General features: G+C 35.9%; 2 protein-coding genes across 7 annotated transcripts in view; one reads left to right on the top strand and one right to left on the bottom strand.

The window, feature by feature from the left end:
• Window positions 1-1,394: 1,394 nt before the first annotated feature.
• Window positions 1,395-4,666, top strand: LOC130051491 (uncharacterized). Its single transcript, XM_056153452.1, has 3 exons — window positions 1,395-1,408; window positions 2,473-3,620; window positions 3,746-4,666. The coding sequence occupies exons 1-2, from the start codon at window positions 1,395-1,397 to the stop codon at window positions 3,536-3,538; spliced, it is 1,080 nt and encodes a 359-aa protein (XP_056009427.1). The 3' UTR covers window positions 3,539-3,620; window positions 3,746-4,666.
• A 3,694-nt stretch (window positions 4,667-8,360) lies between these two features.
• The window catches only part of LOC125681498 (uncharacterized), a 50,903-nt gene continuing 41,553 nt past the window's right edge, over window positions 8,361-17,710 (bottom strand). For all 6 annotated transcript variants that reach the window (XM_048921634.2, XM_048921633.2, XM_048921637.2 and 3 more), the window contains 7 exons: window positions 17,374-17,406; window positions 15,375-15,407; window positions 14,219-14,263; window positions 11,480-11,533; window positions 11,164-11,190; window positions 10,182-10,298; window positions 8,361-8,969 (listed from right to left, as the gene is read on the bottom strand). In XM_048921634.2, the coding sequence (XP_048777591.1) occupies window positions 8,770-8,969; window positions 10,182-10,298; window positions 11,164-11,190; window positions 11,480-11,533; window positions 14,219-14,263; window positions 15,375-15,407; window positions 17,374-17,406 (509 nt within the window). In that variant the 3' untranslated portion in view covers window positions 8,361-8,769. The remainder of the gene's footprint in view (window positions 8,970-10,181; window positions 10,299-11,163; window positions 11,191-11,479; window positions 11,534-14,218; window positions 14,264-15,374; window positions 15,408-17,373; window positions 17,407-17,710) is intronic.

Below are 17,710 nucleotides of genomic sequence, written 5' to 3'. Positions count from 1 at the left end.
CCTTCATCCTCAGTATATGTGTGTGAAAAATGGCTTAAGCGCAGGGGCTTTGTGGGTTTTTCTCTATCTATTTCACGTACATGTATTATATAATCTAAAAGAATAAAGTTCTGTTTACATTTGAGTGTCTCACATGCATGCAATAAGAAAGGTATAGATGTATATTTCCATTACATGAATAGGCAATCAATATAATGTAGGCTATGGAAAGGACTAAAATCTACATTTTTTATAAGTTAATCATTACGAGCTAGTTGTCAGTGTGAGTTAGATTAAGTATGTATATTCATTTAAAAGTGTTCGCGTTTAGATTATGATTTTTCCGTTTATTTGAAATAATAATCTGTTAGAATTTAAAGAAAAATAACTTCAGTACAGGTTATTTCAAATTGTAATATAAACAGCGCATAATTTAATCATGGAGTATAGTGCTGAAAGCGATACAGACTCAGTTTTGTTGTCCGATCAGTCACCGTCAGAAATTAGTGTAAATGGCTACAATTATGAAGAGGGTTTTATAATAAGGACAATGAATCAGAATATATAGAAACACAGTCACCAGTGTATACTGGACAGTCATTTGAGTGACATTACGGACGACGATTTCTACTTCTAGTCGCATCAACTCCATAGCGTAAATATTGTAAAGTTCCATGAAGATGTTGGTCCTTCTCATGAACTTGACTCCTTATATGAGGGGGCGCACAGGGGGTGACCCTCTCCCTTCCCCTGAATAGTGATGAATTGCATATTTCATTTGGGTACTAAAGCGTATTACATGCCAGTTTACCACCCATATGCACTGCAACAATTATATAAAAGGCTTACGTGATATTGCAAATGTATTCTTTATATTCTGTATTTGTTAATTGTTTCTTTATCTGTCAAAACACAATGGGTATGGCATCGAATACGTATATCCGTTGATGCCGATTAGTGGTGAAAAAGGAAAAACGAAGGAGTTTTAAGAAAAGAAGTATAAGAACCTCCCCACTAAACCTCTTTCTCCCCCTCCCACCTCCTTCTTAGTTTTGGGGAAATAGCAAAGCATACAGATATGTAAGGAACAGAACGTAGATCGAGTACAGGACAGCCCGACCACAACTGGACCCCGACAAACGACATGCGTATCTTTGATGGGAATTAACCAATCACCCGATATCTAAATGTACAGAGACATATATACAAATACATATAGTTATTTCTGTATGTACTGGTCAGATGACAATGCATAGGTAAATTTCTTTAAATATTTGATGACAATGACAACAATTTTGATAAAATTTCCTTTATTGAAAATAACACCACAAAACACACACACAAACACGTGATTCTACAGCAGAAAATATACAGTACATAGATGTAAATGCAAAATATTGCAAACTTTTTTAACTATGTCTGAGAAAAAGTACGATTGTGTACAGTGCCGATGAAGACTCTCTGATCTACATATAGTACTAAATAGTGACGCATTTTTAAAAAAGTACGCTTAAAATATTACTAATCAATTATCACTACATGTAAAATCATGCAAGAAACTATACTCTATTGATTGAATATTGTTTAATGTCTCTCTCGAGAAATTTTCACTTATATAGAAACTGTACTCTGTAAAAAGGGAATCTATTATAATTATACTGTACACACTCAGTACACAAGGACCTGCAGGATAACCGCATTACGACATGCAGGTGTTTTATATAGGACAGGAACGTACATGTACATAGCATAGTTTTTCAACAGGGGGAGGGGAAGCCGGGAAAAAAATCCTACACCACTGTCTAAATTTCTTGACGAACAAATAAAAATAAATAAATGGATAAATGAATAGATAAACCAAAAACAGTTATTCTTTGGGACAATCAGCACTTAAATTCTCCAAACTCGGGATGGGGATGCGAGGGTTATGTGCAGCCTTACAAAAAATTCCGAAACAAATTTTGAATTCAGGGGATGTTACATATATTAGCGCCGACTCATAAATAATCCCCAACTTCGACTTCTTAAATAGGGGGAGGGGGTTGCGCACCTTTCAATACATGTACACAAGTTCAATTCATACATATGGAACTTCGACTTTACATTTTTATCTTTCAATACTACATGTATTATAAAATATGGGAGGGGCTCACCAAATATATCTTTTAACATAAAAAGGTGTTGAAAAAAGTTGGGGGATGGCAACAGCCCTACGTGCCTGCGGGAAACACGTTTTATATTTTATGGTTGAACACCCCAGGTACCGTGAAACCTCAAAGGCATTACTCTCTAATTGATTTCTCACTAGACGTTGCACAGTGTCTGATCGGGAACTTCTTCAGTCTGATGAGAAAACGGCTTGGTTGTGAGACACATCAGCGACAAAAAGCGTCGCTGCCGATGGTGCAGTTCTCTATGTGTGATCGAGGCGAGACAGTGTATGCATTATTTTTATAATATAAATAGAAAAAACCCCAGTGACAATTAATTTAGATCATATAACGTTGTAAATATATGCTACACTGTTTTATCAACCCCCAACATTTCTAATGTGGGTTCGATTTTAAATGTAGTTTTCTCAGACAGCCCGGTTCCAAGCTCCATATTTGGAGCAGTATCCCACCCCGGTTCCGGAACATTTATTGCAGATTTAACTTCAGCAACAGCTCATATTCTGACAGCTTCCTTAACACAGGCATCTCGAGCTGCATATAGGCGGTCTTGGGACCTATTCCTGAATTACAAACCAGTTACTAACTTACCTTTGCAAGTCTCTGATGTATGCAACTTCATTGGACATTTATTTCAATCCAATTTGAGTGCAAGCACTATATCATCACACATATCTGCTCTGGGCTATGTCCTCAAATTGTTCAATTTGCCAGATCCTTCTCAAGCCTTTGTAGTAAAGAAACTTCTGCGTGGTTGTCACAAATTGGCAGGGACTGTAGACTCAAGGCTACCGATAACGAAAGATATTTTAGCAAAACTTATTGCGGCTTTGTCTCATACGGTTGCAGCAAAAGCCAACTGCATATTATTAGATGTTCTGTTTAAATTATGTTTTCATGCATTCCTTCGCCTTGGGGAAGTGGTTTCAAAATCTGCAGGAAGTAGCAGTTTGGTGGTGCAGCGGTCAAATGTCGCCTTTCAATTTGAGGGTTCTTTACTGAAATCAGTGCAGATAGTTCTACATCATTTCAAAAATCAGAAACATAACAATCCTTTTGTCATTACACTTGAGAGCAGCATAGATCCAACAATGTGCCCTGTGGCAGCTCTGCATCGCTATTTATCACATTTCAAGCATTCTTCGGGACCCTTATTCCAGTTCATAGGGGGAAACCCTGTTACATATTCTTATGTCTCCACTCAACTCTATGCCGCTGCAACCTTTGCTGGTCTGAACCCAAAGTTGTACAAAGGTCATAGTTTTAGAATAGGTTCTGCTACATATGCCACAAGTCTGGGTTATTCTGAGAATCTGATCAAACAATTAGGCAGATGGAACTCTAATGCCTTTCGTCGCTACATAAGAATACCTGCTTTCAACCTTTAACTTATTTTCTACCCCATCCTCTGATATTTTTTTTTTACTTGGTAGTCAGGGCGCATTCAGGTTCAGCAACAACCTTTGGCAGGTCAGTGTCTAACTGCTGCTAAAGACTGCATCACTTGCGTGCATATATCAGTGGACAGGTCAGTGTCTAACTGCTGCTAAAGACTGCATCACTTGCGTGCATATATCAATTGAAAATGTGGACAGGTCAGTGTCTAACTGCTGCTAAGGACTGTATCAATTGACTGTTATATCAATTTTAAGACTTCGAGCAGGTCAGTGTTTAACTGCTGCAAAAAGTTTGGTACTATGTAAATATTTAAACAAAATAGGTTTTTTGCAAGTTGGTATCTGTTATATTTTCTTTGTAGTAATTCTTTTTTGCAAGTTGTAGAGAATTTTTTTTTGTTTTATATGCTACACATTGGTACTGTATACATTGCTATATGTGGTTGGTGCAATATACCTTACTGACTCACTTAGTTACGCTATCCTTTTATACACAGATATGTCCAAAGTATGTCTTGTTATATACAAGATCCTTTATGTTATAGCACAGGAATGTGTCAACTTTGGTAACCATATACACTGTTAATTGCAATCGGGTCAGTATTTAACTGTTCATGTGTGATAAATGTTTATTAACTCTCCACAGTCAAACTAGTTAATTCTCTCTGCTCACCTTGGATGGCGCCGATATGATACTGTGTTTCATATCTTGTGGCCTTATTTGTTCGCCATCTTTTTGCTCTGGGTTTGTTTTGATGAATTTTTATTTTGTCATCTTATAGCGTAGCATTATTTAAGTTATTTTGTCTTCTTTGGGGGAAATCAGACTTTGAGTAATTTAGCTTTGCAGGTACTTTCATGTAGAGTGTATTATCTGATTTCCCCCAAAATCTTATGTTGAAGATTTCTTTCGTCATTTGGTATTGTAATAAATGACAAATTTTCAATCTCAATCATTCTTTGTTCAGATTTTTTATGACAGCAAAAAAACGAGCTACGGTGAGCAGAGTTTGGGTAATAGAAGCTGATAAACATAAATATATTCACCGTCGCAAACCACGCCTAATGTACATACGTACGGTACTCCCGGACTTAGTAAGCGTGACTAGCGCGGATGCAATATACATGTATTTGGCTTATTGTATTATAAACGAACCAAGCTATTGATGCATGTATATCTACTGAACAATATTATATTAGATTTTGGAGAGTAAATGTATTTAACTATAAGGTACATATATATATATATATATATATATATATATATATATATATATATATAAAGCACTAAATAATCACAACTAGGTACTGAAAGGTTTCGGAATACGAAATAAAATTTCTTATATCCGGTTGCAAAGTGAAACTGCTTTAAGAAATTGAATTATGTAGTAATTGCACGTTACAGCTTAGAGAACTGTTCCTTTTAATAAAAAAGGTCACAAAATAGATACAAAATGAGTGTACCTTATTTATTACTATTACCGAGCTTTCGTCGGTGAAAATCTCGAAATGGCGTGTTTCACGGCGCATATTGACGGTAAGGTGCACCTTTTCTAAGTGAGTATTTTGATATTTGCTTATGATGGTTTTTTTTTTAGCGCATACATGGTATGTCTCGGCTAGGAATAATGGAAATGTTCTCACCTATGTATGTAAAGACATATTCTATAGATTTCTAATTTTTGAAAATGTAGAACGCTTTCATCAAATGACAATGTGTTTGAAAACGTTAAGAGCCCCGATGCCAGAATTTCCTTTTCCAAGACATCAGTATGTCAAATTCATAATCCTTTTCGAATAGTATTTTGTACCAGTTATCCATTTGAATCCCCTATTGCAATGGGATTTAGTTTCACTGTTGTGGATGAGTGTGCGTCAAACAGAAGTAGTTTACATTTGCATCAGTCTCTCATAAATATGCTTCATGATTATTTTTCCACAAGTTTGCATTCCAATATATCTTTGAATATTATTAATTCTAACATATATAACAGTCCCAAACATTGCTATATCAAATATAGATGGACAGTCACTTTCCTCCAATAACCCTCAGAGGGGCCCTTGCTGACCGTGTCAGTTTCTAGTTATGTACTCTTTACAAGAGTTATGTGATTCACTGCTGTTCGTTACCTTCGCCTTTTCATGATCATCTTGCAGGGGATGCTTACTCCTAGGCACCTGATCCCACCTCTGGTGTGTCCAGGGGTCCGTGTTTGCCCAACTATCTATTTTGTATGGCTTGTAGGAGTTATGAGATTGATCACTGTTCGTTATCTTCACCTTTCATTTACGTCATATAACTGTATCGAATTTCCGTTCTTAATGACCGATTAGGGAGTGAAAACGTGGCGAGAGTTCCATCATCATCGAAAGCAACTAGGGAATTTGGTTCCGTAGGTCATGAGTTCAACCACTGGTACGGGAGTATCCTTCTGTATGTGTGTGTGTGAATTAATTTCTTATATTTATGCCCCCCCCCCCCTTTCAAAGAAGAGGGGCATATTGGCTTGCACCTGTCGGTCGGTTGGTCGGTAGACCACATGTTGTCCGCTCAATATCTTGAGAACCATTCACTTGATGATAATGATATTTCATATGTGGGTTGGTTATGAGTAGAAGAGGACCCCTAATGTTTTTCAGGTCAAAAGGTCAATCTAGTCTGGACATAGGAATATAATGTCCGCTCAATATCTTGAGAACCCTTTGCTTGAAAGACATCAAACTTGGCACACTGGTACATCCAAAGGAGTAGATGCCCCCTATTGATTTTGAGGTCACATGGTCAAAGGTCAAACTGGGCATAGGAATATACTGACCATTCAAAATCTAGAGAACCCTTTGCTTGACAGACATCAAACTTGGTACACCAGTACATCTTCAGAAGAAAATGACCCCTATTGATTTTGAGGTCACATGGTCAAAAGTCAAACTGGACATTGGAATATACTGTCCGCTCAATATCTTATAAACCCTTTGCTTGACAGACATCAAACTTAGTACACTGGTACATCTTCAGGAGAAGATGATCCCTATTGATTTTGATGTCACATGTTTAAAGGTCAAGGGTCAACCTGGACATTGGAATATACTGTCTGCTCAATAATTGATAACCCTTTTGCTTGACATACATCAAACTTAGTACACTGGTACATCTTCAACAGAAGATGACCCATATTGATTTTGAGGTCACATGGTCAAGGGTCAAACTGGACATAGTAATATACTATCCACTCAATATCTTGATAACCCTTTTGCTTGACAGACATCAAACTTAGTACATTGGTGCATCTTCAGGAGATGACCCATATTGATTTTGAGGTCAAAAGTCATTTGTTGAACTGGACATAGTAATATATTGTCTCCTATATTTTAAGAATTATTTGCTTGATTGACACCAAACTTGGTACACTGGTACAGCATAAGGAGTAGATGACCCCTATTGATTTTAGGTCACATGGGCAATTCACTCTTGACATAGGAAGATATTGTCTTCTCAATATTTTGAATTGATGATACTACTATCAATTAAAGCTGTATGACCCGATGTTCATGTATTATTTTTGTACATAATTACTTTAAAGCAGATTAATTACTTTATAAAGTTATTAACTTTCCCTTGATTACATGCTTGAAAACATCTGCATGTAAAAGAAAACAGTGCGAATATTATTTAGAAAGTAAATATAGTGGCTACATATATAAATCATCCCATAATAGACGTCTATAAATAGACCAACGCGCGTCAGGGGAATCCCAACATGATGTATTAACTCATACGCAAATGTCTAGTTTTAAGGCTGAAAGAGCGTAAAACAACGAATTACTAAAAGGTATTTGATATTTTTATTTCTATTAAACTTATGGTACGGTACTGTTATCACAAAATACACAGCTTTACACAGATAAGATCACCGATGATCTGAAAGTTTGAACTGGTCATGTGACTGTCACTTGAAATGGCAGAGTGACGCGGTTATTTGTAAACATCGATTTAAAATCAAATTATTTGGGTTAAAACAGGTGAAATAATTTATGATATGTCGTACAGTCTCATAACTACATACGTGCGATGATTTAATAGCGTTTTTACGAGATGGAAAAAAATATTGTAATTCGGACCATACAGCTTTAAATGATGTGTGTGTATAACCCTTTTCAATTTTGCACCATGGGGGGCATATGTGTTTTACAAACATCTCTTGTTACATTCTACTTTAATCTCTATCGAATTCCCTAGCCGTTGAAATAAACATATTAAAATCATCAAGTAGTTCGGCATTCATACGCACATTGTTTACAAATCTAGCGCCTTCGTTTGGACATAAATACAAATGTGCGTATAAAGCTTGATAAATATAGTACTACTTTTGTAATGATTGGCGATTCTTCGGCAGAAATGAAAATAGAATGTAGATATAAGAAATTGAATTTCATTTTGAAATTCCATGAAGGTATTAACAGCACCGCTTCACGCTGGCATACTTTTCATCAAGCGCGTCAATCAACGCTTTATGAAGTACATGTATGTAGGCGTATTTTAGCGTAACAGTTTATATCAAAACATATAATGGCTATCATTAAAATTTTAAAAAGATATTAAAGGGAAAAACATTGGAAATGTAACGAAAGAAAGATAGATGTTAATGGAAAGAGACAGAGACTTGAAAACATTCTACCAACTAAAATTAATGGGTATTTTCATATTGATTATTTGTTCAATATACATAGATATATCTTAATAAGAACTAATGATACCGTTGATGAAAACTATGAATATGCAAATCCCTTACAAATCATAAATCTTGAAAGAAGCTAAATGAGAAACTGATATTGTATCAAAATATGCACAAAATGAATCATATGCATTAACGCAGAATAGAGTGGAATACAATATACACATAATGAGTTCGAAGTTATGGATATAGTGATACGGTGTGCGAAGTACATTTTCACAGATCTTCCTAAAATGAGTTACAATTGATAAATTCTAAAACAGTCAAAATACTGATATATATAATATATACATGCCTGTTAAATCTTTTCATTTTGAAAATATGTATTGCCTATATAGCTATTCAAGTTTGATGCATTGATTTCGCAAAAATATGAAAATGTCATTGATGTAAAATATTTGTAGCATATTAATGTTACACTACAGAATACAAATTGTTTTGATGAAATGTATTTACGAATCGCATGAATGGGAAGTTTTATAATCCACATCAACAGTTGGTTTTGGTTTTACAAAATAGTTTGAAACATTTGTTCTGTTCACTTGGAGATGCATGACAACAAAAAGCACACACTCCTTGAGCAATGATGGAAACCAGGTTGTCAGCCTTGATGAAGGTCTCCTTGACTGTTTCCTTCTTGTTCAGAAACTTCGGTATGATAATATGCTTTTCTCTTGTCTCATTTATTCCTGAAAATAAATTTGGTCAAGGTATTGATGTACATGAGTCCTCATCAACATGGTATGTTCGATCAGCATACTGCCCTTGGCTGTATTACTGTATTTCTGCTATTACAGATGAACCACACTTGATAATATATTGTCTCAAAAAGGTAAGACAAATCTTTTTAGAATCATAACCTCTTTGTTTTAACAAATTTACACATTTTCAAACACCTGACGTCGTTTTGGGATGCAAACATTCATATAGATGTATGCATATTAATATACCATCGTTCATTGCATCTTGTGCATAGTGCTAATAGATATTGCCCGTTTTATTTTTAAAGTTGCTGTCTGTAAAAGCATTGATCAATCTCATAACTCCTATAAGCAATGCAAAATAGATAGTTGGGCAAACACGGACCCCTGGACACACCAGAGGTGGGATCAGGTGCCTAGGAGGAGTAAACATCCCCTGTCGACTGGTCACACCCACTGTGAGCCCTATATCCTGATCAGATAAACGGAGTTATCCGTAGTCAAAATCAGTGTGCCAAGAACGGCCTAACAAGCGGTACGAAACGTCAGACAGCATTTGACCCAATGATAGGTTTTATTATATAGCTAATAAATAGTCAACTATAAAATCTGCGTAAAATCTAGAGAATGTTAGCGTTCAATATCCTGAGAATTTATTGAACGCTAACTTTGCATTGCGTAAATTGTATGCGCCCGAAACATTCCGAGTATGAGCGTTCAATATTGACGTTACCGTCACGACGTAAACAAGCCAAAATGGCAGACGACGGTCCTCCGAATCTGACAGAGCTGGTATTTGATATTTACTTAAGCAAAATGTTTTACTGCACTTAAATTATGATGTCCCCATTCACAAAATCAGTTTGTCTCATGCATTAATGACGGGTTAAATATTGAACAGTTAAGAAATGCATGTTGATATTGCACACTGCCAATATTGAAATCTCGTCTATTTTGAGTGAAAAGGGATATAATTTAACGACTAATTACTTTAGCTATATAATAAAAGGGTTATTGAACTTATATTGGTGAATATCGGCACTCGTTGGCTGTCAAAATGCATTCGCAAGCTCGTGCATTTTCACAGCCAACTCGTGCCAATATTCACCAATATAAGTTCAATAACCCTATAGTATTGACGAACTAGATCGTTATAACGACCATAAAATTTGCGAAATGCTGATATATTCCGCCACTTACCTTTTGTTTTCATGAGACAGAGAGTGTTGTATTCTGTGTCCGGTATTTGTATACATATAGGTTCTGACAGAGTGGAGTCCGTCTCTTTTCTTACTTCTTTTACACCCTTCACTAAAACTTTAAAAAGTTACGTTCGTGATAAAAGAAATATATAATATATTATGCTCTGGTTATGTTGAGTTTTAAAAATGTTGTGAGTGGTCAGTTGTAATATTTTCTTTAAATACATATGAACTTTCAACAAGAGAATGTTTCTTTCCATAATGTACATTCAACAGATTAAAATAAAGACTAAAGACTATTTCAATCAAATTTGCTCCCCCAAGCGTCTTCAAGACCCGAAACCTATCCCTCCCCGCAATTTTTTTTTTTAATATTTATGTACATACATGTATGTAATATGATTTCTGAAGTAATGAGTTTTATCATTCGCCGTTGATTTTGAACGAAAACGCTATTCTTGGGGCACACGACAACTTTGTGAAGAAGATTGGTTATTTTATCGATGACGATGGAAATAACATGCATTTATTCAAATTATACTCTATATTGTGACATACTTTATATACATACATACATAATATTGGTGTAGACATTTAAGGATATGTGTTTCTAACAATATGGTGGTATCAAATCACAAAACACCAAAAAATCCATTACTTGTATATATGATAAGATGCTTATAATTTGAAAATATGATGCAGTAATTTTTTCACGAGTATGATGTGATTTGTAAAATCCTTAATCATATTTTGATACCTTGTCCCTATGGATGAATTATGCAGAGTTTACATACATCAAATATACATGTAACCTAGTAGATATATATGGACTGAAATATACATTAAAAATGTTAAAATAAATGTTGCTTGATAAAAATGCAAATGGGTGATAACGCATCAGTCGACAACTGTAAACATTTCATTATAATTTCAGAAATTACGATCAAGAATATGCAAATGGGAATGAAATATAAACTTACGCTTTATAGTTGAAGGTGTAGTAAAAGCTGGAAAAAAATTGAAACATTTGTCATACTGCACGTATATGAATAAATTTCCATGAGTTTACTATGAAAAATTATCAACATCAAGTTGATCACAGAACATGCTTACGAACTTTCCTACACAGTTCCTGAACAAAGCAGTGTCAATAGAGCATGCCATAAAATCATACCGTACGTACATATGTAACATAGAAATAGTGTTTCCTATTTCATTTATCATCTCTTAAAGCATTTCTATTATACTTAGGAACACAAACTATTTGTTCATATAGAATTTGCTCCTTTGACTTACCTTCCTGACGAAAGCTACCTGTCGCCTTAGGTGTGTTGTGATCTGCGGGTTGTTCTAGAAATCAAAACACAAATTAGGAATACTGATGTGAATTCAAAGATTGTTTTCTTCACTTTTATGTTGAGAATAAGATTTTTTTTTGTGGAAATATCATATTCAAATCTAATGAACATTGTGTCAAAACTGAGAAATTTGATTTGCCAAATAATTCAAAGATCAGTCAGAAACATTGGGCATTCGTGATAGACCTTTAAAAATATGTTGATTGGTTGATTGTATCTTGTTTATCGTCCCTTTCGAGAATCTTTCTCTCACATGGAGACGTCACCAAGACCGGTAAAGGGCTTCAAATATAGGGCTATGCACACCGCTTACGGTCGAGCACCGTCGCGGTGACACGGGACATCCGTTTTTAAGGTCATCTCCGAGGACCCGTGACATTCACACCTATTGCTAAGCGTTTGGCAATGGAACTGTCACTACCTGTTTTAAAGACTTTAGTGTGTCACGGCTGGATTTCAAACCTCCGTAGCCGAGTGCTTAGATTGATTGATGTTTTCCGCCACATCATCAATTTTTTAGTTATATGGTGGAGCCCAGTTTTTATTGGTGGAAGAGAGAACCCAGATACAATGTACCTGGGAAGAGACCACCTACCTTCCGAAAGTAACCTTCGAAAGTTTCTCACTTACCAGCGCGAGCAGGACCGAGTGCTTTGAGCATCGCGCTCAAAATCACACGGCCTCTCAAATCTGGTCGGCGCGAGTTTGAATCTCGCTCGCGCCGGTAATTGATAAAGTTTTCCAATTTACTTTCGGAAGGTCGGTGGTCTCTTACCAGGAACATTGTGTCTGGGTTCTCTCTTCCACCAATAAAACCTGGGCGTCACCAGATAACTGAAAAAATGTTGAGTGTGGCGGAAAACAGCAAAACGAAACAATTAACCGAACCCCGACCTTCCGCATGTGGGGCAAACTCTCTACCTGTAGAGACGAAACGGTAAAGATAGCGAACTGTGATCAATCTCATGAATCCTATAAGGAATACAAAATAAAGAGTTCGGCAAACACAAACCCCTGAATACACCAGATATGGGATCAGGTGCCTAGGAGGAGTAAGCATCCCATGTCGACCGGTCACACCCGCCGTGAGCCCTATATCATTGATCAGCTAAACGCAGAAATCTGTAGTCAAAATCAGTGTGCCAAAAACGGTCTAACAATCTGTATGAAACACGTCAGACAGTATTTGACCCAACGATAAGTTGTAATGGTAGACTAGATCATAGAATATGCGAAATGCTGATTTTAAACGAGACCGTTAAAACCCCTGTAACATCAACATGTTTTAAGTAGCTTGCCTCGATTCAACAAGAGTACCGCAAACGGTACAACATGCCCGTTAAACCTTCAGTACAATATCTGTATCCATGACGAGAAAAAAAAATCCAGAAAACTGTTTGACCTAATTTTACACTGAAGTATGTCACGGCGCTCCGATCCCGTTGGGATCCGGGTTAAACTGGGTCATCAGCATCCTCTGCTTGTCGTAAGAGGCGAAATGATACCATGACCTTGAGAACCCATAGGCCTTTTCCTCTTATCATGAGGATTAAATGGGGTGTTGCTAAAACGCAGAACGGAAAACTGAACAGAATTTAAGAATTAGAATGATTAATGTACATGTCAGCTGCATGTAGCTACATGTAAGATAACACCAAAAATCAAATCGTAAACAAATTCCCACAATTTAGATTTTAATCATAATAATGTATATTCTTCCGATTTTCGGTGGATTCCGTCGATGACTTCCCGCTCTCTCTGTAATTTCTGCTTCCCTTGTTCATAATAAACCTTTTATTTTGCAAAATGCTGACCTCATAACATATAACATTATTGCACCTGTATTACAATATTTTCCTCCGTGGCCGAGTGGTTAGAGCATCGCGATCAAACGCACATGGCCTCTCATCTCTGGTCGGCGCGGGTTCGAATCCCGCTCGAGCCGGTAAGTGAACGTTTCCCAGTTAACTTACTTTCGGGAAGTCGGTGGTCTCTTCCCAGATACATTGTATCTGGGTTCTCTCTTCCACCAATAAAAACTGGGTGCCACCAGATAAATGAAAAATTGTTGATGTGACGGAAAACAGCAAATCGATCAATCCGTTTTCTGTTCCGTCTCCCATTTCATTTTCCGTTCCGCGTTTTAGCAACACCCGATTAAATGTATTCTGCCTACAATGATTTCCTATTAACTAATACTACGACCTTGACCTCTTATCTTGTTAAAGAATAGGCACCTTCCTCTCACCATGGTGATTAAATGTACCAAATTGTAAAAATACTAGCTGCAATAGTTCGGTCTATATTCTGCCTCAAGGTTTTACATAACTGATACTATGGCCTTGAACTTTGACCTTGAAAAACAATGGGCATCTTCCTCTCATCATAGTGATCAAATGTACCAATTTGTAAGATCCTGGAGCTTGCGGTTCGTTTTTGCATTTTACCTACCAAGATACGGACGACGGTATACCATAATACGTCCCGTCTTCGACGGACGTATAAAACTGATCATACTTGGAACAAGCTCTAGTATATCGAAACAGTTAAGTGATATAAACACCATATGCAGCTGATAATGGAATATTGCTACGTAAATCTGAGAAGTGAACGAAGGAGAAGCTGAAATCATCCTGTTTGTCATAAAGTTGAATTGTATCAAACACATACACTTTACCTTTTGGTGCTTGAGTAACCCCCGGTGCAGGTTCAATATTCTTTACTACAATGTAAAATTCCAAATTTAAGTTTTCAAAATAACACATTCCCCAATAAATGAGGACTGGAGCGTGTGTATTTGTTCTGATAAAATGGTCTAGATTTGTTTGATTACAAAAATTGGATTATAATTAATAGTATTATCATTTATTATTAAAAATGCAGAAGATAATGTCCCGACGCAAAGACTTGGTTTTAATCTTCATGTAGAGCAGAGAGAAACTACCGTTGTTAAAATCAAACTAGATTTACCAAACAATTCTCGTGTATATCGATAAGTAAACATACTTATTAAAAGTATAGACGTAACGAGAAATAAGATATTCTACTTTGAATTCTGACTATCCGATATACTAATTTATACATAGCATCATTAGACACAGTATAGTTTGCTATAATCATAATGTCTTCTATATAAAGTGTTGGCCCATTAATTCAAAATATTTAAGTCTTTAATACAATAAATCGAAGGTTTTTAATGTTTATTTTGTAGATACACTATATTCACTATAATAAAGTAAAATATCAAAGGTATGATCAAACTCATTCACGATTTTTTAAAGAAAGGAAATAAATTCGCTGTACCATATCTAGAAGATTATTTCCTTGCAGTTGACCAAATTAAATGTTTATTATAGTTGCTTATAGAATCCAAGTATTAAAGTTTTTACAAAGAGGATCTGCACTACTATTAAAAAGGATCTGTACTGCGGTATTGTAAGGAATAACCACCGACTCGAACATCTTGGTAAAGTGACGTGATTTGCTCAGTCAACGTTCTGAAAAGTTTTGTAATTTTCGCATTGGCGATTAAAAATTTGTAAAAGAGAATTACTATCAAAATAACCATAATTACGCGTTGCTACGCTAACCCAACCTGTGCTTACTCATTTAAATAATTCGTCTTTTATGATAAAGGAACCTTGTTTAAACTGGTAGATATACATGTAACCAAGGATTGCCCATTTAGGTCTTGCTATGCAAAGTTTCATTAGTTAACATCCGACAGTGTGTTTAAATTTAATGCTGTCACGAATATTTGGACAACACCCATCTATGAATGAAACATTAATCGTGATGTTGGTATGTATAGTAATTAAAATGCTATGATTTACCGGTTATTCCAGAAACAGCCAAGTCAAATGCACCTGTGAAAAAAAAATCGGCACAATAATAATAGTGATAATAATAACTCGGAAGAATTGTTTTAGCACACTAAAACTAATGTCTCCCATTTTCCACATTTAAAACAAAAACATTTTTTGGGATCATCTTTAAAGTAGAAAAGGTAAAAGGAAAAGGTATTTTAAAAACTGACACGCAGCGCACTGTCTTATCAAGGTATACCACATATCAAATGTCAAACGACAAAAAAGTTATGGTCCGAACACAAAATGCTCTCAAAATGTTATTTGACCTTTACGGAAAAGGTCAAAAATGGTACGTGACACACTGTCTTATCGTGGTATACCAAATATCAAAGGCCTATTTCAAATGACAAAAAAGTTATGGCCTGGACAAATTTTGTACGAGAAGCGGAAAAAGAATTCACACTAAAGCAATATATCCCCCTCTGGGAACGGAGACATAATAATCACAGTAATTGTGATGATGATATGAAATAGCCGTCATTTCCCAATTGGAGAGTTTCCAGTAATCGGAATCACTGCCGGAACACCGTTTCATTCAGGCTTTACATCCTCTAGTCACTTGATTTCGAAATGTTGATCGTCATCGATACTTCCGGTGCAGACGATACCACAGGCACCTGAAGCGTGGATAGCTTGTATAGATCTTATGTACATACCACCGTACAGAATGAAATTATTTTATACAGAACCAAAAATGTATCCAAAATATGTTATTTCCCCACCAATCACCCTCATAAGTCGTTCTGGATAGTCAGTTTGTACCTTCTGTATGCACTTGTGAGATACTAATATGTAAAGGTGTGCAACAAATCATGTAAACAAACATAAACCAACTTTATCTAAGGAATTTCTGCGAATATCTCGTCAGGCTAATGTTGTTCTACTTATGTCTTTTACCTAAATTCCATGCCATCGGTTTTATTTGTCATATTCTGCCATTTATTTCATTGTACCCGAGCTTTTACGTCCATTGACAGCCTTGAAGGAGGTTTTGACATTACTTTGCGTCTCGCGTTATCTGATTGGCTCTTCAATCTTCCGACCACCTCGGCCGTTTACTTAGCAATGAACGAAAATATATGAAAAAGATATTTAAAATTTGACAAAGGCGCATGGTTTTAAAAACGAAAATGACTAATAGGAATATCAACTCAAATTATTTCATGGCAAAAAGCTAGTTTTGATACTTAACTTTATATAATTAATCATTGAAGATGATAATCAATCGAAATTATTTCAGCTGAAATGCCTATCTGAAGTATAATTTAGAAAGATGACGCAAGTGCAAGCATCAAAAATACAAATAGGGAGGTATCGGAAGTCTGTCCACAAGCACCTGTGGGCGTACATGTATATACGATATATATTTACTGTTACGGAAATAACCTAGTAGCAACGATCGGACCTTACTTAAGGAATTTACTTATAAAAGTATTTTTTCATTTTGAATCTATTAATCCCTTCTACCGTAAACAACCGTTACTTTTAAGGAGTAGCTTAAGGATTGGAGGGTCACTTTCAACGCTGGGGGAGGATTCGATAATCTCTGCTTGGAATGCGGCCGTAAGGTAGGTCACAGCTTTTACTTGCATCTGTAACCATTATTTACACAAAATATTTATCGCATAGTCGGCACGCAACAATACGATAACTAAGGTACATCTACATTAGCAGTTTGCTTGGATTAACCTTCTAGCATGTTCAAACACTTTGGCTTTATTTGAACGGAAGAGGGTTCGATTTTTAGGGAAAGATTCAAATAAGGGAGCAGCAAAATGTTCCGGGCTATTATTAGTGAACTGATATTTTGTGTACCATTCCTTTACATCTGATATAGATCCGCTCCACACAACATAAAATAATACCTATATCAAATACATTGTATATGTGCCTCAGTCTGTCGTGTATCAATAAACAGAAACCTTTCCATAATACAACACAACAGACATGTACTGAAACATACCGGGAACACTTGCTATTGCGGGTCCAAATGAACCTAAAAGAAAGGTACACAATGTAATTAAGTTGTTTATATCAGCAAGTACACATCGATATTACATGTTATAATACTCTCATGAATTCTGAATTACTACAACTATAACATGTTAATCCCGATTGTATGCGGAAATATATCCCGATCGGGTTGTTAGAGTTCATACGAGGATCGCCTTTGCCTCGCTTTCTATGGACTTTTAACAATCCGACAAATTTCTGTAGACAGTATAAAATATAATAAGTGTTTTGTTTTGTAGAGAATCAATATTTTAAATATTTAAACATGTATAAGAAAGATATGCAAT

Source organism: Ostrea edulis, chromosome 2 (genome assembly GCF_947568905.1).
Source record: "Ostrea edulis chromosome 2, xbOstEdul1.1, whole genome shotgun sequence".
NCBI classification, from domain to species: domain Eukaryota; kingdom Metazoa; phylum Mollusca; class Bivalvia; order Ostreida; family Ostreidae; genus Ostrea; species Ostrea edulis.
This window is presented reverse-complemented; position numbering and strand designations above follow the sequence as displayed.